Source organism: Amia ocellicauda, chromosome 5, assembly GCF_036373705.1.
Source record: "Amia ocellicauda isolate fAmiCal2 chromosome 5, fAmiCal2.hap1, whole genome shotgun sequence".
Taxonomy (NCBI): Eukaryota; Metazoa; Chordata; class Actinopteri; order Amiiformes; family Amiidae; genus Amia; species Amia ocellicauda.
Window position 1 is genome coordinate 12,109,256 of NC_089854.1, and position 23,224 is coordinate 12,132,479.

Genomic DNA, 23,224 nt, shown 5'->3' on the forward strand with positions numbered 1-23,224 from the left:
CATGGGAGAATCTTGTTAATGATCTCAAAGCAGCTGGGACCATAGTCACCAAGAAAACAATTGGTAACACACTACGCCGTGAAGGACTGAAATCCTGCAGCGCCCGCAAGGCCCCCCTGCTCAAGAAAGCACATGTACAGGCCGGTCTGAAGTTTGGCAATGAACATCTGAATGATTCAGAGGAGAACTGGGTGAAAGTGTTGTGGTCAGATGAGACCAAAATCGAGCTCTTTGGGATCAACTCAACTCGTCGTGTTTGGAGGAGGAGGAATGACCCCAAGAACACCATCCCTACCGTCAAACATGGAGGTGGAAACATTATGCTTTGGGGGCGTTTTTCTACTAAGGGGACAGGACAACTGCACCGCATCAAAGGGACGATGGACGGGGCCATGTACCGTCAAATCTTGGGTGAGAACCTCCTTCCCTCAGCCAGGGCATTGAAAATGGGTCGTGGATGGGTATTCCAGCATGACAATGACCCAAGACACACAGCCAAGGCAACAAAGGAGTGGCTCAAGAAGAAGCACATTAAGGTCCTGGAGTGGCCTAGCCAGTCTCCAGACCTTAATCCCATAGAAAATCTGTGGAGAGAGCTGAAGGTTCGAGTTGACAAACGTCAGCCTCGAAACCTTAATGATTTGGAGAGGATCTGCAAAGAGGAGTGGGTCAAAATCCCTCCTGAGATGTGTGCAAACCTGGTGGCCAACTACAAGAAACGTCTGACCTCTGTGATTGCCAACAAGGGTTTTGCCAGTACTAAGTCGAAGGGGTCAAATACTTATTTCCCTCATTAACATGCAAATCAATTTATAATTTTTTTTAAATGCGTTTTTTTTCTGGATTTTTTTGTTGTTATTCTGTCTCTCACTGTTAAAATACACCTACCATTAAAATTATAGACTGATCATTTCTTTGTCAGTGGGCAAACGTACAAAATCAGCAGGGGATCAAATACTTTTTTCCCTCACTGTATACCTAACCCTAATTCACAACTTCAAACCTATTTCTACCTGATCCCCTAACCCTAAACCCTACTTCTGCTTTCCTTTCAACCCAGTCCTAAATTTGACCTTTTCTGACCTTCCTTCCCAACTCAGAACCCTAAACCTAAAACCTAACCCTAACCCTATACACATACACATACACATACACACACACACACACACACACACAAAGAACTGACAAATAGAGATAACAACATAGAAACAACACTGCATTCTCTCCCATTAACATAACCATCTCCAAGGGCCCCAGATCGCTAGTATATACATACAAAAAAAACATTCTCCTACTCATGCACAGTTACAACGTTTAACAATGTCAATTAATTACTGTTAAATACCTTTTCAAATCTATGCAAAATCTCCCAGGATCCAGGGCAGGGCTGCACACCTCCAGTGCTGGACAGCCACTTTCCTCAGCTTTCCAGTCAACCTATGCTTTAATTTCCATACTCAGCTCATGATTGGTTCAAATGGACCATTTCCCACTTCTTATGAAGCTCATCAATCCTAGGGAGCTGAAAAACCCTCACTGGACAGATACCTGTCAGGACTGGTCTGTTGCAACCCTTTGACACTACAAAGGGCCCAGCAGTGAACAGAGGCTGTGTTTAGAGGAATGTCTCCTCAGAGAGCATGCAGACCTGCAGGACTGCCAAGGATGGTTTACGTGCAGGAACATCATCATGGAGAGCGTTGACCACAGCAGGATTCTGACCACTGGCTACAATGGCACTGACCCCAAAAAGCTGGCAGATTGGGGTGGGCCTTTGTAATGCAGGTCATTTTGCCTAGGACGTAATTTGACCCCACTGTAAGAATTGTATTCTAATCGTTCACTGTACTTTACTCCACCATAGAATTGTTCTATTAGGTCATCTACTACTTTTTTGGGGTGTGTTAATTTTTCAGTAAAATACAATACAGTTCGTAATTTGCTCTGTGTAACCTTCAACAAAGGCCTAAAATAACTAAACAAACAAACAATTAAATTATGTTGTAGAGATACATTTGATTTTCATGCTTAATTGAACACGTTGACAATATCATTGCACTGTCCTGTGATTTGCTTCCTTGTTTCAATGGCACGATATATACGGAAAATTGCAGAATAAGGCTCAGTACGTCAGTTTTGAGAAGCATGGAAAGTGGAGAACTGCAATTTGTTTCCTTAGTGGATAGTGCATACATTTAAAATCAGCAAAGTTTACATATGTATGACAAATGTACCAAATAATTATTGATTAAGTAGGTGGAAAAGAACTAGAACCAGTGATTTGGATTCATACATGCCAGCACTGTGGGGAGCTGGTACAGTCTGCTTGGATATATAACAAGAACTGCTGGGTGACAAATCAAGCGAGGTGCACCCTGATGTCCTGGCATGATCACACCTACAACACCCTTAAAGCTGTGGTGAAAACATTACCAGAATATATTGCTGCTTCCATGTACTCCACTAATGATGAGGTCACAGAGTTGCAGACCTGAGTTACAATTTTATCTCTAATAAGAAATACCTTCAATGTGTACTGAACGCTGTCTGAATCACAACATGTTAATAGATTAACCCTTGCGATGATGTAGTCGTGTGAGGGCCTGCAGAGGAGCCCCAGTGAAGCTCGATTCACGGTGCCGTATCAGGCTCAGTGGGAGGCACTTAGAAGATGTTTAGTAGTGGGAATCCCCACACCGCTCACCACCAGCCTGTGATGGAGACAAGGGAAGATAATCCTGCAAGCAATGATTCATATTCTTCTAACCCCTACTGAATATCCAATCAGGCATTCTGTTTCAGGGGGACATTATCGGCAAGCCCAGAGTCCTGAGCTACAGGCAGCAGAAAGTAATGACAGAAGGATCCAATCAGTCACACGGGCTCATAGGAACACAACAGCACCTGCAGGCTTGACAAGAAAATAACAATTTTATTAATTGTTTTGGGGGGTTTTGGTTTGGTTCTGTACAGCCTCTTCATTCAGGGGGCAGTGGCAGATACCTCACACTCCACTTCTATGTCTGGACTTCAGACGTCTGTGTGAAGGGACTGAGCCGTGCAGTTAGCCGCTCGAGGTCTTTCATTGCCACCATGTGCAGATTGGGGTCCTGCTTCAGTGGCTCGAAGAGGTTGATGGGTGAGGTTTGGGAGAACTCCTGGCGCAAGCCCAGGGCCCGGGTCCACACCGCAAAGTGGAAGAGTTGCTTGTGCTCCAGGTGTCTCCGCAGCAAATCCAGAGCGTCCTGGAGCCGCACAGCCAGCTGCCCCTCCGTCCAAAACTGTGGCTTGGGCCATACAGACAACATGAACAGCAGGACCGTCTTCAGATGGTTGGAGGTCAGGAAGGAGGAGAAGGGGACTGTGGGGCTGCGAGACACTGGCTGGGTGTTGGCGAGGGAGAGCATACGCAGACATTTGAGGTGGCACGAATCACTCGCCATCCTCTGAGTCACGTCCCGCAGGAAGTTGCCCTCGTCCACACTGAAGCACTGGCTCCACTGGTCGGGAGGTCGCAGTACGGGTCCCTGGGTCACCAGGAACACATCGGTGCCTTCCACTCTCACTGCGGGCACCAGGTTCACCCACAGGCTCTGGCCTGAAGGATTCTCGACCCGCAGCCTGCAAGGACACACCGCTTCCCCAAAGCTCACCTTCATAGTTTTTCTTTGGCCCCAGGACTTCTTTAGAACACTTCCCAGCCACTGCAGCACCAGGGCTGGCTCCAGGTACTCCCCGGGTACCATCCACTCCACACTGCTCTTCAGCTCACAAGGCCTGGGTGACATTCCCAGAGAGGGCGGGAAGACCCTCATTAAACGCACCCTTCCCTCTCCGTGGTAGTCAGTGGGGGGCACCCAAGCCAAGGGATTGCTAGTCTCGCTATAGCCAAGCTCCACATGGAAGGAGAAAGCGTAGGGCGGGCTGATGACCACCAACATATCAAAGTCAGAGTCTTGCTGTCTGCCACTGTTCCAACAGCCCTCAAACTGGCTGCCCACACCCAGACAGCCTTCCTGCAACACATCACTACACAGCTGGCTGGAGCCCCGTGCCACATCCAGGAGATGTTCCACCACTCCCTGGACAAAACAGCTATCTCTGCCTGAGCCGCCTACACCCCATTTAGAGGTGACTTTAAGCTGGTCTGTCAGCATCTGCTCTGCCATTGTGTCAACCTCTGGCTCTGCATTTGCTTCTTTCTCATGCTCTGCCATTGTGTCAACCTCTGTCTCTGCTTCTGTCTCCATCTCCGAATTTGTGTCTGCCTCTCGTCCTCCTTCAGATCCATCCTCATCCACCTGTCCCTGTACTCTGTAAACCACAGTGTCAACTAGAACCTCCTTCTTCCACCTTCTCCTCCTAAAGCATAGGCCCCAGAAGATTAGCCCACACAGGCCCCAGAAGACCAGCCCACACAGGACCAACCCCACTCCCAGAAACCAGTACCCATGCCTTCGGGTCAGAGTCCTCCAGGTACATTCCTCCCAACTCCACCAAAGCATGACCTCTGCTGATGCCCTCTGACTCAGGCAGTTGATCTCCTGGTGAAAGGTCTGCAGCATGAGGTTCAGATACCTCTCCCACACCCTGTCATGGACCTGCATCTCCAACCTGCACTGATCTTCCCCCTCCATCAGGGGGCTCTGCACTACCCCACCCAGGAGGAGGTACAGCAGAACCACCACTGACATGCTGCAACACAGACAGACAGAGAGACGGAAACTCAGGTATCAGTGTATGTGACACATACATACTGCAAGAAATATGCCCTTATATGTTGACCAGCAGGTAAGGAAAACCCACATAGCGTCATATTGGTTCCATGGCTAAGGTGAAACTACGTGTAACAATATCGCTACCAGTGTTGACATAAACTCAAGGCTTCCCGCAGCTAACTCTGGCCAAAAACCTGTGTGAACGTAAAAAAAAATGAAATTAACAAGTGCCCTGGCTTTTGCTCCACCCCTACTCTTGTTTGCTGCTGCTACCAACCCCCATAAACAACCCTGAAGCAGCCCACCATGTCTATGTAATTTTCTGGGGGAAACACTGTCTTACCTTGAAACTGTGCTTTAATTATTACTCTAAGCCTTCTCCTGATTTCAGATGCAATTTCCTCTTCAAACTCCAGTACTGTAGGGTATGGTATATCTCATAAACTTCAAAGGTGCGATCTTGCACTCTCATTGTACCAGTACAACTGTGAGTGTTGTTGACTTCTGCCTTCAATTTATAAAATAACAAATTGGTCATGTGACGGCATAACTGCCGCAGCCCACCAACTGCCCACAGCAGCACAACCGTCCAAAAACTGCCCGATTAACCGTCTGTTCAAGAAATTGTCCAAATACATTGTTTGTCTGTTTTCTTTATTGATTTATTTGACAGACATTTCTGTTCTAGGCGAAGAAAGGAAACTACAGTATCACTTTTTAAATGCTTATTTTTGAAGGTGTTCAGTTCAGTGATTGCTGTTACTATATGCTATACTGCAGATTTGCTCTATGCTTTTGATCATGTAATTTAATGTAATTGAGTGTTGAGGAGGTCGGCTACAAACCTCTGATACCTTCATGGTTTTGGGCTCAAACAAAGCTCCGATATTAACAGAATAAGAAGAGTCGCGTTGCGGAACCAGGCGGATTTCAGTTGAGTTGCGTTTAGAGCAGCCATTCCCCGCCTTCTACGTCTCACCGTTTGTTGCGGGATTTCCCACCTGACACCCCTGCGTTCATAGCATGTTAAACACATGACAGAAACTTGGTTTTCACATTCTCAGTGAAAGTAGTTCATCATAAAATGAGACACCATATTCACAGACACCGGGGTCCGAGACCAATAATATTGACTGGCCGAATGAAAAATGTCTGGTATTGTATGGCAGATGTTAAACACATGTTTTTGATCAACACGTTTTCAGTTTTCAAATCACTACTTGCTATAATCACCAGTTAAGGTCACAATATCACAAGCTGTGCTAAAAACAAGTTGCGCTATATTATATCCTAAATAACAGATACAGCACATATTCACTTACAAATTACATAAATAAACTCCCAAAGCTAGTCATAAATCATAAATAACAGATACAGTACGTTTTCAATTCAGTAGCTACATACATTAAACCGGGTCAATTTAATGTCTCTTGATTTAGATAGAATACTTCTTAATGTCTTACGATTCCTATACAGCATTTTATGAAATCCTACAGTTATAGACACAACGATACTGATGCGGGACAGTGTCCATGTCAAAAATATTGTATTTGTTGCAGCAAAGATTGTGTTATGAATGTGCTTTGTGTACTGCTGTGTAGAGGACACCTGCAGTAGTTCAGTGTAGCTGATTAAAATAATAATAATAATAATAATAATAATAATAATAATAATAATAATAATAATAATCCAAGGCATTACAAAATGCTGTTAATTTACTTCAAAATATCAACAGTATAATCCTGTTATATTTAAACGCAGTACATTACTGTTAATTTTGGTTGGTTAAATGACTTTATCGAGGTAAAGTTGGTTCTATATTCACACATTCAACAGACATTCAACAGACATTCGCCAATAGCCATTTAAAGCCATAACAAAATCAATAACTAATTCAGGGATTGTCACAGATACCTCAAACTAGATACAATTAATTCTAAAATTGTCTGGCATTCTTTTACAACCTTTGTCTCGAGTCAAAATTATTCTTTTGATTTTATACAAATAAATAGTCAATAATATTGCATTTAAGGCAATTTTGAATTAGTTATTGATTGCAGCCTTCAAACAACGATGCAAATTTTATTTAAATAATGTTGCTTTGCTGTCTCTGTAGCGCTGAAATGACAGGCAGCTTGTTTGCGAATATTATCTTGCTAGTTTAACTAACTAAACAATTACAGTAATTTACCAAAACCTGCATCGTTCGTCAAAACGTTGATTTCTGTGCCCTTGAATATTTGCTTTTTCTAATTTGTACATATGTCTGTTTGCAGGGGAAATCTTTTCTGTAAGAGTGTTATGATTGTTTCGTTTCTTGTTGGCTGTATTTTGAATTGTGTCGGTCCAAGTTGGTGATAGAATATTCAGACAGGATGATTAATATTCACAGTTTAACTGTTGCTGATTTGTATTCTAATGTTATTTTGCTCAGCACAGCGTGTTAATGGACATTTGAGCAGGTGGAGATCTTTTTTGTTGAGATTGAGTTTTCTTTCATACCCAAGGACTGCACAGATTGACTTGTCAGCATGTTTCTATGTCAGATCTGTGGACATCAGTGTAGTACTACAGTGGCCTATGTGAAACACATGAGACTTCACAGCAATACTCCTAAATTGGTTCCTCTGTGTTGTGTCCAGGACTGCAATAAGACCTTCCAAAAATTTGCAGCTTCGAAATCACATCTTTACAGACATCACAAGGAGCGTGTGATAGAGCCTAGATCACATCTGTGCCCAGTAGACCTAGCATGCCATGTTGACTTGTGTAGTACCAAATGTGATACACTTACTCAGTTTTATTCACAAAGTGTACATTAAAGAGGGACGAACAGCGGCATGCCCCTTTATAGCAATGTGATAAATTATTTGCAGTACTATCTACATTTACCTCTCACCTATCCAGAAAACATAAACCTAACTGAATCCATTGTTGCTGCAGCACTTGTGACTAAAGCTGGAAGCTCTAAAAATAATGACAATGATATGATATCAGATGAAAATATTGATGTAGTTGGAAATAGCGAGCATTTGGGGGTTACTCCAGAAAATATTGATGAGACCTTATTTTTGAAGAATCTTGCACTATTTTATCTGAAATTACAGGGAAAGTTGCTGCTTCCAGCCTCTGTCATTCAGACTACCATTGAAGATATGCAGTCAATTTATGATGTCAACCAGTCACACTTACTTTACAAACTAAACAAGAAGTTGGCTTCACTTGGGGTTCCAGAGGCTTCCATCAATGATCTCATTGACAATCTGAACCATGTTTATATATTGATTTACCAGTGACGATGCTTAACTTCTAAAAAGATGCTAAAATGTAACATTAACTACACCTAATGTAGTCAAGGGCAGTGTTCTTGATACAAGAATAGACTTTGCTATATTTATATAATCTCAGTGAGTAAACTTTTTTCCCATACTAATTATGAACACAGAGAGGCACCAAGGCCAGACGAGATAAAGTCCTGTCAAAGCGTACGGGGAAGCTCGCCCAGAAAAAGATGACATCAATCAATCCTCGTGTCTCCAGTCTACTGAAGAAACTAATGGACTTTGAGTGGGACATTATATAAGTCGGTGAACCCAGTCATTCACACACACACACATACTCAACACACTCAAATACGAACACTCTCTCTCACACACAAACACTTTCACACACACACACTCACACAAACACACACTGTTTTAGTCATTCATTCAGCCACTTTCTCAGTTATTTACTAACTTACTCAGTCTTTGTTTGTGTCCAGAGTTCAGTGTTTGGACAGACTGCAAGATTTGTAATTGTTTGTTATAATATGTATTTATTATTTATATGGCTGAAATTTAAGTTTATTTACCCAAATCAGCTTTGGGCTTTGTCTTACCAATTGCCTTCTAATTTTGTACAGATGTTTTGCAAGAATGGGTTTTTGCAAATAGAGACATGTTTTGAGAAGACACTTTGAAGCTGTATTATTGGTGTTAAAAGTTTAAGTCACTATTTCAAAGGCTACATTTATACACTGTATTAAAACATGGCATTTTTATAGCAAGACAAAGAAATAATGTATTAAGTCACAAGGTTTAGGATAAAAAAGTAAACACATTGTAGTCCTTTTTGCTAGCAGTCCATTACTCAATAGCTTATACAGTAGCATGTAGTGTATTTGTACTGTAGTTTACAGTAAAATCCTGCAAATATGCCTCTTGTGAAAATGTGCAAATAAACAGTAATTAACTGCTGACCCTTTTGTCAGTATTTTACTTTTAAGGTAGTAAAATAACAGCTTTATGCTTTATTTGCAAAAACAGTAGTAAACTGTAAATTTCAGCTACAACAAGATAACGTTAATTTTACAATAACTTGCTGGCAACCCTGCTGCCAGTTCTTTACCGTTTTTGTACAGGACATTTTTTAACATTGTCGAGAACGTTGACGTCATGTTGTCTGAAACCACAGTATACATTTATATACACATATGCATACATACATATATGTACACTCACCTAAAGGATTATTAGGAACACCTGTTCAATTTCTCATTAATGCAATTATCTAACCAACCAATCACATGGCAGTTGCTTCAATGCATTTAGGGGTGTGGTCCTGGTCAAGACAATCTCCTGAACTCCAAACTGAATGTCTGAATGGGAAAGAAAGGTGATTTAAGCAATTTTGAGCGTGGCATGGTTGTTGGTGCCAGACGGGCCGGTCTGAGTATTTCACAATCTGCTCAGTTACTGGGATTTTCACGCACAACCATTTCTAGGGTTTACAAAGAATGGTGTGAAAAGGGAAAAACATCCAGTATGCGGCAGTCCTGTGGGCGAAAATGCCTTGTTGATGCTAGAGGTCAGAGGAGAATGGGCCGACTGATTCAAGCTGATAGAAGAGCAACTTTGACTGAAATAACCACTCGTTACAACCGAGGTATGCAGCAAAGCATTTGTGAAGCCACAACACGTACAACCTTGAGGCGGATGGGCTACAACAGCAGAAGACCCCACCGGGTACCACTCATCTCCACTACAAATAGGAAAAAGAGGCTACAATTTGCACAAGCTCACCAAAATTGGACAGTTGAAGACTGGAAAAATGTTGCCTGGTCTGATGAGTCTCGATTTCTGTTGAGACATTCAGATGGTAGAGTCAGAATTTGGCGTAAACAGAATGAGAACATGGATCCATCATGCCTTGTTACCACTGTGCAGGCTGGTGGTGGTGGTGTAATGGTGTGGGGGATGTTTTCTTGGCACACTTTAGGCCCCTTAGTGCCAACTGGGCATCGTTTAAATGCCACGGCCTACCTGAGCATTGTTTCTGACCATGTCCATCCCTTTATGACCACCATGTACCCATCCTCTGATGGCTACTTCCAGCAGGATAATGCACCATGTCACAAAGGTCAAATCATTTCAAATTGGTTTCTTGAACATGACAGTGAGTTCACTGTACTAAACTGGCCCCCACAGTCACCAGATCTCAACCCAATAGAGCATCTTTGGGATGTGGTGGAACAGGAGCTTCGTGCCCTGGATGTGCATCCCACAAATCTCCATCAACTGCAAGATGCTATCCTATCAATATGGGCCAACATTTCTAAAGAATGCTTTCAGCACCTTGTTGAATCAATGCCACGTAGAATTAAAGCAGTTCTGAAGGCGAAAGGGGGTCAAACACAGTATTAGTATGGTGTTCCTAATAATCCTTTAGGTGAGTGTATATATACACACATACAGAAACACACACACAATATAATATATATTTATTTATGTATGTGTCTATATATGTAAGTGGTGTAGGAAACTACTCACTGACACCTTGGCTTTCTTTGCAATTTCTCTACAGGAAAGACTTACACTTTTAAGGGTTATAATGGTCTGTCTGTCTTCCTTTGTTAATTGCCTTTTTCTCACCATTATGATAGCAATATACTACTTCCTGCAGTACAATACCGTCCAAAAAATCCTTAAGAGGGTGTAGTAAGTCTGTTCCAACACTGCTTTTATACAGACAGAGGGTTTGTAAGTAATCATCAAACATTGGGACACCTGTAGGAATTGTTAGCATCAACTTTCAAGGCTTTATTTACTTCCATTGCTGCACAACTGCTGTAAGTTATTAACCCATTAGTTCCCTGAAAAAGCCTTCTATATAACTCTGAAATGTACAATATTTTTTCAGTTTTGTTAAACTTGGTTATTGAAATTTAAGCAGTTCAAGTCCAGTGAATAACCTGAAATGGTACAAAAGTAAGCACTAAACTGCCAGAGGTTAAAAAAAAAAAAAAGTTTAGGTTACCAAAGACTGAAAAATAACTACACCCTCTTATTATTTGGCAGTGTTACGTGCAGCTCCTGTGCATAGAAGTTACACTGTATTCCTACAATGCGCACATCGTTTGAAAGCTTATTCTCAAACACATCCGATCTGCAGTTTCCTTGTCGCCTGCCATCATTCAGAGCCTGGGGGGTAAACGCGCAGTCTGCTCCAGTGGGGGGGGGGTGTCTCATTCAGACGGTCACAGATCACTCAGTTTCAATCGGATTTCTTTGCAAATAGGCTTGTTTTGTTCAGAACAAACCGAACGATTAACCCAGTATATAGTATTTGATTCTATCAAACACAGAAAAGTTCAGATCCAATTATGTAAAATCGTTGTGTATTAGTACACTGTAAACAGGGTTTTCCATCTTGACATTTTGAGCTCTCTACGGGTGTGTGTTGCTTCTACCAAAACATGGATGGTCCTGTCTTGATCAGTACACTGTCTGGTTCCAGAATATGTCATAATTGTCAGTATTTTCTGAGATTCTGTGTTCCTACTCGGACCAAGTATCCCCCCAACCCCCCCTTTTAAGGGTACCAGAGGGGTTTGTCAGTTAAAGGGGTTACATTTTGTTAAACAAAACTATTCCATGATTTCTTTTCTATCTCCAATTGTTCATTTGTTCTATGCTTTAATTTCAGAGTACATTGAGACATTAAACTGCGTACATTTTAATAAAAACTGGAAAAATGGAGGTGTTCTAAAACTTTTGACCGGTAGTGTACCTTTATGTGAATTCTGATATGCTGCCTAACTTCTGGAAGATGGTGATCTGATCTGGAATAACTTGAATAAGTAGATATGAACCGACTTGATCTAATCTGATTGACTGAAATATATACACATACAAACTATACATGACGTTACATAAATATCAAGTCTTACTACCCTAGCACTGAAGAACAAATAATCCTAACAAACATTATTTGGTGTCAAACAATACTTTATTCAACAAAACACAGAGACAAAATTATAACTGTCATTAATGATCAATGAAGACTGGCCGCAGTGTGCGCTGTGCAGCTTGCTGACATAGCAAGGCTGGGTACCCAGAGTCCTCTGTGCCACCAGCTCCCTCTCCCATACCCTTCACCCACTGTCCACTCCGCCCTCACCCTCTCACAGTTTGCTGAAAGGCACTTGTTTGGGACTCTTCTTCTCCAGCGAAGCCTGTGCCGACTTGATAATGTCCTCTGTCTGCAGCATGCTCATGTTCCAGGTGGCCTGAGCAACAACACAAAACAATCAACCCCTACACACAACAACACAAGAATACCCAGTAACAAGTGTCCAGTGTACTCTGTGTGTGTGGAAATAATTTGCCGTATACATGTTGTCGTTTATTTAAGTCTCTCTGAGTGCCAACTGAACATAAAAGCATATGAAACGTGCAACACAAACTGCAACCATGGAGTGTATAGTGCCCAGTGCGGTGTCCACTCACAATGTAGTCCAGGCTTTCCTGCACACTGTGGTCACGGGAGTACAGCAGGTTGACCTTGGTGCCCTGGACCGCCACTGGGCTACGGGCCGCAATCTCCTCGGCAATGGCCAGAGCCCCCGCCATCAGAGCCTCGTGGTCAGCAAACACACGGCTACACAGAGAGAGGGAGGGGTTACTGTCTATATAGTGCACAGAGAGAGAGAGAAAAACTCAAATAGGCCCAAAGACAAACCTAATGAGTCCGCAGCTTTTGGCTTCATCAGACCACATCTTCCTGGCCGTGAGAGCGAGATCATTCACCAGGCTGAAACACACATGGACAGAGAGAGAGGCTTGAACAGAACGACAACTGCACCCCCTGTCCTCGTGAACCACACACAGTATTTTAGCATAATTTCAGTTGCACCAAAAGAGGGAGTGGGGAAGAGAGGACTGTAGATCTAAACTGAATTGAAACAGACTGGAACTGCTTTGTGTTTTCCATTTAAATTTCAAACAGAAAAAGAGCAACTGGCCGGAAGAGGTGGGGGTGGGGGGACTGCGCTCACCTCCGGCTGCCAATCGCTTTGGGGAGGCGCTGTAGAGTCCCCACATCTGCTGCCAGCCCAATGTCAACTTCCTGTAGAAAGAGAGGGAGAGGGGGAGGGTTACTGTCCGTGAACACACAGGGACAGAGAGGAGAGAGGGCTGAGTGAGGTCACTGCTATTGAGAAGGCATAGCAGCTCTGAGCTGAACTGAGCGATCAGGGAGGAGTGTCTCACCTTGATTTGGAACCAGGCATCCTGACTGCACAGTCTGATATCACAGGCAGAGATCAGATCTACACCTGAGAGGGAATGAGTGAGACACACATTCAGTCAGACAGACAGAGCGATTGCGAGAGAGAGAGAGAGAGAGAGACAGACAGACTGACTGACTGACTGACTGACCTGCCCCCACGCAAGCCCCATGGACAGCCACCACGACCGGCTTCGGACACTGTGGACACAACAAGACGTCAAAAGTGTCTCTCTCCGTCTGCCTGCCCCACTCCCTCTCCCTTCCTCCCCTTGTCTATGACAGTGAAGGTGTCTCTCCCTCCCCCTCTCCTACTCAAAAGAGCTTAATTGGCATGACCAACTATTAAAATGAAGACATAGCAATAATAACAGTAAATATAAATAATAGTAAATAAATAAATACATATACCGTTCCCTTAATTCCCACATAAATATTGAAGTTCCTCCTCCCACACCTGAGAATACAAAATCAAAACTAATATCTACACCCCTCCCTCCCCACAGCCCATACCTTTGAAACTGAACACTACCAACAGAACCATCCCCTTCCCTGACCCTCTCTCTGACAGTGACGGTGTCTCTCTCACCTTCTCGATGACAGTGAAGGTGTCCTGGTACAGCTGTATGGTGCGCCGCAGTTTCCAGGCAGCTCGGGCCGTGTCGCCCTCCTCTGACTGCATGAAAATGCTGGCCATGTCCATCAGGTCAATACCTCACAACACAACAACACAATGGGATAACTAGTGCTGCACAAAGCAACACTGTAAGGAACAGCATTCATTATTATTAAAATGGGTACAATTCAGAGTTATTTTCCATATCTAAAATGATAATTGTTTTATTATGTAGGCCATTATTGAATAAGCAGTCATTCTTAAAGTGATTCTTCAGTATTTTGGCATTTTAGCCTGATTGCTTACTCGCCCAGAGTCATTTGAATTAGTGGAAACCGGTTTTAACTCCATGCATTCAGTTTGAAGAAAATAGAATTTTTCGTTTCATTAGCTTAGCACAATTGCTGTAAGTCAATGGTCGCAAAACGCTGACTCTCAAGAACCAGCTAATAGACCTTTTAAATACTCAAAAGCTTGACCATTTGTCATTTGTAGTCTTACAATACTATAAAAAGTAAATGAATAGTTCAACATATTCGTTAACTTACTGGTAATCATAAGAAATGAGTTTCCACATACTTCCTGATTCTGCCTGCACTGTGTTTTCATTCAACAGAGCGAGCATATCCTTGATAGCTGATGAAATGCGTAGTTTGGTGAGATAGTTCCAACAGAAACACACTTTTAAACATATTCATCAAATTACAATTGTACAAATGTATTTATAAGGTCTATTAGCCGGTTCTTGAGAATCAGTGTTTTGCGACCACTGAATTAAAGGATTTGTGCTAAGCTAATGAAACAAAAAAATATAATTTCTTCAAACTGGACACAGAATTTAAAAAGGTTTCCACTGATTCGTATGACTCAATCAGGTTAAAATGCCAAAATACCAAAGTATCCCTTTATGTTAAACTGACTCGGAGGCATCCGAGTGCCGTATTCTGAATGCAAACCTACACTTGCACTCACAGAGACAAGCAGCGTCCCTGCTCTCCCTCTCTCACCAGCAGTGAAGGTCTTTCCGGCTCCAGACACCACAACAGCGCGGCACTCTGGGTCTTCGGAGATCTGAGAGAAACACTCAACCATCTCCCTGAACGAACGAGAGAGAGAGAGAAAAGGAAGAAGGAGAGGGACATAGAAAAGGTCAACAGGGAGAAAAATAAAAAACAAAAAACAAAAAAAAAACACAGTCATCTCAACTCTGTGCTCAACCACCCTGTGGGGCCAGATATAGTTGAACAACCTGTAGCGTGTGCAGGACCCCAGCTTGGGCTCAAACCACACCCACACGCATGCATTAGCTCCACCAAGTAGAGGTAAACACGCTAGCCCAAAAGACTCCTGACGAGGGTGGTTTATGCACTCTACGCATTTCACAGAGGGGTGACGTCACTGTAACGAGCTCATACACACAGTGGGCCTCATTACAAACAGTACAGTAATATACTGGCCACTACCTACTACTGCAATGTAAGGTACTGATCTGCGCTATACTACAGTAAACTGCAGTACTTCACACTGTGGGGCTTAACTGTATTCTTGCACTTTGTATTGCACTTACACTCACCTAAAGGATTATTAGGAACACCTGTTCAATTTCTCATTAATTCAATTATCTAACCAACCAATCACATGGCAGTTGCTTCAATGCATTTAGGGGTGTGGTCCTGGTCAAGACAATCTCCTGAACTCCAAACTGAATGTCTGAATGGGAAAGAAAGGTGATTTAAGCAATTTTGAGCGTGGCATGGTTGTTGGTGCCAGACGGGCCGGTCTGAGTATTTCACAATCTGCTCAGTTACTGGGATTTTCACGCACAACCATTTCTAGGGTTTACAAAGAATGGTGTGAAAAGGGAAAAACATCCAGTATGCGGCAGTCCTGTGGGCGAAAATGCCTTGTTGATGCTAGAGGTCAGAGGAGAATGGGCCGACTGATTCAAGCTGATAGAAGAGCAACTTTGACTGAAATAACCACTCGTTACAACCGAGGTATGCAGCAAAGCATTTGTGAAGCCACAACACGTACAACCGGGTACCACTCATCTCCACTACAAATAGGAAAAAGAGGCTACAATTTGCACAAGCTCACCAAAATTGGACAGTTGAAGACTGGAAAAATGTTGCCTGGTCTGATGAGTCTCAATTTCTGTTGAGACATTCAGATGGTAGAGTCAGAATTTGGCGTAAACAGAATGAGAACATGGATCCATCATGCCTTGTTACCACTGTGCAGGCTGGTGGTGGTGGTGTAATGGTGTGGGGGATGTTTTCTTGGCACACTTTAGGCCCCTTAGTGCCAATTGGGCATCGTTTAAATGCCACGGCCTACCTGAGCATTGTTTCTGACCATGTCCATCCCTTTATGACCACCATGTACCCATCCTCTGATGGCTACTTCCAGCAGGATAATGCACCATGTCACAAAGGTCGAATCATTTCAAATTGGTTTCTTGAACATGACAATGAGTTCACTGTACTAAACTGGCCCCCACAGTCACCAGATCTCAACCCAATAGAGCATCTTTGGGATGTGGTGGAACGGGAGCTTCGTGCCCTGGATGTGCATCCCACAAATCTCCATCAACTGCAAGATGCTATCCTATCAATATGGGCCAACATTTCTAAAGAATGCTTTCAGCACCTTGTTGAATCAATGCCACGTAGAATTAAGGCAGTTCTGAAGGCGAAAGGGGGTCAAACACAGTATTAGTATGGTGTTCCTAATAATCCTTTAGGTGAGTGTATGTTGTAAGTCGCCCTGGATAAGGGCGTCTGCCAAGAAATAAAATAAAAATATGATAATAAATAAAAGGTCTGGGGAAATGGGGGGGGTGTTACCTCCAGAATGCTTTGTTCATGGCGTTCCTCTTCGCAGGCCGGTTCAGCTCCACGTGGGTCACGGCATCGGTTAACTGGGTAACACGCAGCGTCTCGAAGGTGGGGGGAGGTGGGGGGGCTTGTTCCGAGCCCGACATCGCCCTGACCATGGCCAGTCTGGGTGTCCACACTGCACGATCTGGAGAAAGAGGGAGAGTGCGGAGGATGAGTGGAAAGAGAGAAAGGGGGGGTGAGGGGGCATTGGAGGAAGGGTTTACAGAGAGGGGAGTAAGGGAAAGGAGAATTGGGAAAAGAGGGGAATGGGAAGAGATGGGTGATATATGGAGAGAGAGATATGGATGGAGGGGGGGAAGAAAAGGAGGAGACGGGTATAGCGAGAAAAAGGAGAAAATAAAGTAAAGAGGGAGAGTGAGATTGGACAATAATAATAATAATAATAATAATAATAATAATAATAATAATAACTTGACAATCTACAACCAAATCTGTTCCTGAACTTGTAGTGACAGCGCTGATATGCAAAGACACGAGTGTTACACTATGTAAAACTGATGTTGATTGGTTATATTGTACCTGCTTTGGCAATACTGTTAGAACATAAGAAAGTTTACAAACGAGAGGGGGCCATTTGCCCCATCGTGCTCATTTGGTGTTCATTAATATCGAAGTGATCCAAGGATCCTATCCAGACTATTTTCAAATGTTCCCAAACTTTCAGCTTCAACCACATCGCTGGGGAGTTTGTTCCAGATTGTGATGACTCTCTGTGTAAAGAAGTGTCTCCTGTTTTCTGTTTTGAATGCCTTGAAGCCCAATTTCCATTTGTGTCCCCGGGTCCGTGTGTCCCTGCTGATCTGGAAAAGCTCCTCTGGTTTGATGTGGTCGGTGCCTTTCATGATTTTGAAGACTTGGCTCAAGTCCCCACGTAGTCTCCTCTGTTCCAGGGTGAAAAGGTTCAGTTCCTCAATCTCTCAGTAGGACATTCCCTTCAGACCTGGAATACGTCTGGTTGCTCTCCTCTGAACTGCCTCTAGAGCAGCGATATCTTTCTTGAAGTGTGGAGCCCAGAACTGCACACAGTATCCAGATGAGCTCTAACTAGTGCATTGTACAGTCTGAACATCACTGCCCTTGTTCTCAATTCTACACTTTTGACAATATACCCTAGCATTCTGTTTGCCTTTTTTATTGCTTCCCCACATTGCTTGGATGGAGAAAGTGAGGAGTCCACATAGACTCCTAGGTCTTTCTCATGCGTTATTTCATCTAGATCTGTACCTCTCATAGTGTAATTATAGTGGACATTTTTGTTACCTGCATGTAGTACCTTGCACTTGTCCACATTGAATTTCATTTGCCAGGTGTCAGCCCACAACTGAATATTATCCAAGTCCCTTTGAATAACCTGTGCTGCCGAAATTGTATCTGCTGAGCCACCTATTTTAGTATCAGCAAATTTGACAAGTTTGCTAACTATCCCAGAGTCCAGATCATTAATATAGATTAGAAAAAGCACAGGCCCTAGTACTGATCCCTGTGGAACTCCACTAACAACCTCACTTCAGTTAGAAGAGACTCCTCTAATCGACACCCTCTGTTTCCTAAACATCAACCAGTTCATAATCCATCTACTTACATTACCCTGAATGCCTACAGCTTCCAATCTGAGGATCAGTCTTTGGTGTGGAACCTTATCAAAAGCTTTTTGAATATCAAAGTATATCATATCATATGCTTTCACATGATCTACAGCTGCAGTTGCATGTTCAAATTTTTTTAATAAATTAGTAAGACATGATCTGCCTCGTCTAAACCCATGTTGATGTAGCGTTATGTTGGGTGTATTTTGATAAGAGCATTTGGGCTCTGAGCTGAAGCACTGATCTAAAGAAGACCTCTCCCCCCCCAAAGTTATCAGATTTCCTTAGCTCATCAGCTTGGAACTGGTTTGCATCAAAGTGACAGTTTTGGGGAGGATGGCACCAAGAAGAGGCCAAATAGGTTGGAATCCTGCTATGAAATGTCTGGAGAAAGGGGCCTGTAGGTGATAAAAACTCTTTGAAGTGGACGAGAGCCGAAATCCCGACATAGAGCTACAAACCCGGGCCAACCGGCATTTCCAAAAGATGGCATGGATTGACATCAGTCATAAATCAAGCCCCCCTCCAATAGGACACTGGGGGCTGAAACCGAAATCCAATCTCAAAAACTCAAGAACCAATCACCTATTGATCTGACAGACTATAAGGAACAGCGGACAGTCTTTCTCTCTCTCTCTCTCACCTGAACCAGTAACTCGCTGCCACAGCTCAACCTGTAGCTCTGTTGCCAGAACCGGAACCAGAAACCAACCAAGTCTTTGCCGGCAACAGAAGAGTTAAACTGGGAAAAGGAGATTGAGCCGTACGAAGAATTCTTTTAAAGGACTTTATTAAATAAAGAACTTTACAGACTGCGCTGCCCGCCCGTGCCCACCTGATCAGTGGAGTTTTACAGCTGGACAATTGACTAAGTCGACTGTATACGAAAGTGTCAGTCATTTAAATAGCTATTGAGTCTTAAGAAACTTGACCCTTGGAACGAACAGGGCCCTGCTTTCCTCAAAGACTTTGTCTTCAAGTAACTACGGTGGAAATCCTGCTTACAAAGAAGATTTTGTGCACAACCTTGGAGCCTTCAAACCAGTGGAAAATCTGTTTGGAAACGACTCTACATTCGCGAAACCCCAACTTCCAAGTGCATCGACTGAGTGGAAGTTCTTGGACAAAGCCGAACCGGACTGCCTTTGTTCCAAACCACACGGACCTCGTGCCGTGTGCTGTTATCTGAGCCCGAAGACAGAGAGGCCTCTCTGCGACGAAGTTCAGATAAGTTTAACAGTTTGGAGTTCATGATTCGTGACATTTGAGAAATCAATTAGAAATGTTAATCTGTGACTCATAACTCTAGAATGTGTAATATCATTTAGTTTTCTTAAATATAAATGTGTGTTGCATTAAACTGTTTTGTTGATAATTTTAGAAATAAAATCTGTCAACGCCGAGACATATCTTCTCATTCCTGTGTAACTGTTTAGTCTGAAATTGACACAAGTTAATAGACACCAGATTATAGGTGGCCCTGCCTATCCTTAATCATTGAATAATAATCAGTTAAGGGAAATTGTGGAAACAAGTAATGATAGGATCTTTCTCGGCACCTAAACGTGAATGAGACTGATATATATATAACGAGAAGTTACCAGACATAAATACTAACCTGCGTAGTTATTTAATGTCTGACTAATAATACTCACCTTCGTCTTACTAACCGGTATTGTAGTCAATGTGTTTATATTTGTGTTATCATATGCGATCCCATGGTCTTTGATTTGGTCACGGAAGTGATTTGTCTTTGATTTGTTGATCTAGAGTTGAATTTTAATTAGTTTTTCCCTTTTGTATAACTAGTGTAGTGCTACATTTAGTCTTTGTTTTTGAATAAATTTGACAATTTATATCTTTGGAATTGGTGTCTGCGTCCAATTATTACAGAAATTGAGTTCTACAAGATTCCAGGATTCGTGATAAGGTGATACTATAAATTCACTTCTTTAATTGAAATTTATAAGTGTACCTTACGCTACATTGACTATCTCCAAGAATATGGTTTTCATTAAGATGCTCCTCTATTTTCTGTCTAATCATTTTTTCCAACATCTTACAGGTGATGCAGGTGAGACTGATTGGTCTGTAATTTCCTGGCTCAGTTTTGTCCCTTTTCTTGTGGATTGGTATGACATTTGCTGTCTTCCAGTCAGTTGGCACATCCCCTGTTCTAAGTGTCATTTGGAATAATCGAGTTGGCGGCCTATAAATAATTTCCCTAATTTCTTTAAGTACTGTTTGAAATATCCCATCTGGCCCAGGTGATTTGTTTGTTTTTAATTCTGCTAGTCCCTTCAGTACCTCCTCCTCATTTATCCTGATCTCTCTTAGGGTTTGACTGGACTGATTGTCAACCTGTGGCATGTCATCTGTTTTTTTTTTTTTGTAAAAACCTCTGTGAAATACTCATTTAGAACATTTGCCACATCTTGTTCCTTTTCCAAGATACCTCCATTTTTGCCCTTTATCTGTTTCACCTCCTCCTTTATTGACCGCTTGCTGTTGTAATATTGAAAAAAGCTCTTTGCATTAGTTTTAGCTCCAAGAGCTATGTTTCTTTCTATTTCCCTCTTTGCTTTCCTGATCCCTTTCTTAAGATCTCTTTGCAGCTCAACATATTCTATGTATTTTGTTTAATCTCTATCCCTTTTGTATGCGCTATACAACATTTTCTTCCTCTTTATATTTTTTTGCATACCTCTATTAAACCATTTTGGCCAGTGTTTTTTGTTCCTCAATTTGATCAGTTTTGGTACAAATTGCTCCTGAGCCTCAAGTAGTATATTCTTAAAATATACCCATCCATTTTCAACTAACTCTGTATCCAGTGTGCTCCAGTCTACCTCTTCTAAGTGCCGTCTCATACCTAGTTTAGGTAATCTGCAACCTGAGCACCAGGCAGGCAAGATACCATGCGGGTCTCCTTGTCACTAGAACACACTGTGTGATCTACACCTCTAAGAATTGAGTCTCCTACTATAACTACCTCCTTCTTCTGGGGGGGAGTGGGCACCATGGTGCTCTGGTGCTCAACTGCCCCCCCATCACCCTCTGAGCTGTCACGGTCCAACTCGGTGTCCAGCAGTTGGAACCTGTTGGGCAATTCTAGCTCTTGGGGTGTCTCTAGGGGTTGTGCACACCCTTTTCTGCGGTTACGACCTACTGTAACCCAGCAGTTCTCTACACTGTCCTGCTCTAAGGTCTCAACTCTCTCTAGGTTTTGGTGTGCACACCATCTCTCTCATGGGCTGATTGACCAATTCTTCTATATCCCTAATACAGCGCAGATCGACAAGCTGACCCTCAAGATCACGAACCTTGATCTCTAGGATTTCAACCTGCCGACGGCATTCACAAATGAAGCCTTCTTGGATGAGTTCATCCAGGAAGGCAATCATTCTGCAAACCTGACACTGTAGTGGCCAAATTCTTCTAAATGTTACTTGTTTGTTTGTTTGTTTGTTTGTTTGTTTATACTTCTCTTGGTTCCTGCTGCTAGTCAACTGCCTAACTTTTGTCAGCGAGAAACAGTACAGCTCTTTCTCAAGTTGCTTTAAGTAGCTTTTGTCTACCTGCCCCCAATTCACACCTAACTGGCCCCACCTGGCTCCTCCTGCAACAGAATTCCTGCAAGTCCTAGACAGCAACTCCCTTCTACAACCTGTTTACTTTCACCAACTCAGCAGCTGAACTGAATTGACTTCAATTTAGGCAAACTACAGACAATGCTAACGTCAATTTAAGGCAAACTTAAAACAAAATGAGCAATGCTAAGACTATTCTGAAACTAGTCAAACAACAAGATGGCTACCTCTCACCTGTACTCTCCCGTCTCTCTCTGTGGCAACTTGTAAATACTTCTGTTTCTGTTATGTAAGTCCTGCCAATAAAGCTCCTTTGAATTTGAATTTGAATTTGCGTGACCTTTCACCCAGATCATTGCGCTGCAGTCTGGCTGCTCAGCGCCCTGTACGTTCATAGCGCGATATTAATAATCATGCGTCTCTTTTACTCCTATTCATGAACCAAACTGAATGCATTACTAGTATTATGATTATGTATTTAATATCGGGACTTACGGCAGTTGTCCCAGAACCGTCCGAAGTACAGGGTGCACAGTCAGTAGCGACTTTCTCTTGACCTAGCCGTGTTGACTTCAATGCGTTTCAAATACTTTAGTGCAATACATCCTACTTACACTGCATACTGGGGGCAATTAGCTTATGCACCTATCTTATGTCTACATCATTCATTCAAAGCATTTGTACAATAGTGCGTGTACAGTATATACTATTTGTATGTAAATACCCCTCCACATGCGGTGCAAACAGGCGTATAGTATCGTATTATTATGATTATTATTATAAATATGAATAATGCATTGTTACTTACTTTTACTGAACACAAGCCGCAGCGCTACAGACGTCATCGCGCAACCTCGACCTACAGCCCCGTCCCACAGCAGCGGACCAGCCGTCTACACATTGCAAACACAAGGCGTCACGTCGGTTAGGAATTTGAAGCACGTAAACCATACACGTCAGACGTCATTTTGTTCAGAGGCTGAAACAGTTACGGCGCACAGTTGTCTGTGCACAAGATGGTTGAGCACGCCGCCAACTGCGATTGTTTTTCATCCCAGTGCGCTCCTCTCTTTAACCCCTTACTGGAGCTGGGTCCGTAGACACACGTGAAGTTGGCACCCCAAGTGTTCACAATATGAATACAATACATGCATTCGTTTGTGCTGCATTTGTGCTGGTTTGTGCCCCAAACATCATCGTTTGTGCCGGTTTGGTTCCCGAGATATTAAAGATTATATTTTATGAGCTGTGACGTCACTCAGTGACT

General features: G+C 42.8%; 1 protein-coding gene across 1 annotated transcript; it reads right to left on the minus strand.

Moving 5' to 3' along the window:
• Positions 1 to 11,965: 11,965 nt before the first annotated feature.
• Positions 11,966 to 22,988, minus strand: ech1 (enoyl CoA hydratase 1, peroxisomal). Its single transcript, XM_066703808.1, has 10 exons — positions 22,766 to 22,988; positions 16,728 to 16,905; positions 14,889 to 14,977; positions 13,855 to 13,979; positions 13,418 to 13,466; positions 13,250 to 13,314; positions 13,036 to 13,106; positions 12,720 to 12,791; positions 12,488 to 12,638; positions 11,966 to 12,267 (listed from the first exon to the last, which is right to left on the minus strand). Exons 1-10 carry the CDS (start codon positions 22,800 to 22,802, stop codon positions 12,163 to 12,165), a joined length of 942 nt encoding a protein of 313 aa, XP_066559905.1. The 5' UTR covers positions 22,803 to 22,988; the 3' UTR covers positions 11,966 to 12,162.
• Between the last annotated feature and the right edge of the window lie 236 nt (positions 22,989 to 23,224).

Bases quoted from the DNA above. Each gene is read 5' to 3' on its own strand.
- ech1 (XM_066703808.1), bottom strand. From the start codon at position 22,802: ATGACGTCTGTAGCGCTGCGGCTTGTGTTCAGTAAAA. The intron at 14,978-16,727 runs GTAACACCCCCC...TCGTTCGTTCAG, and splicing joins ATGAACAAAGCATTCTGGAG to GGAGATGGTTGAGTGTTTCT. The intron at 12,792-13,035 runs GTGAGCGCAGTC...TGTGTGTTTCAG, and splicing joins AAAGCGATTGGCAGCCGGAG to CCTGGTGAATGATCTCGCTC.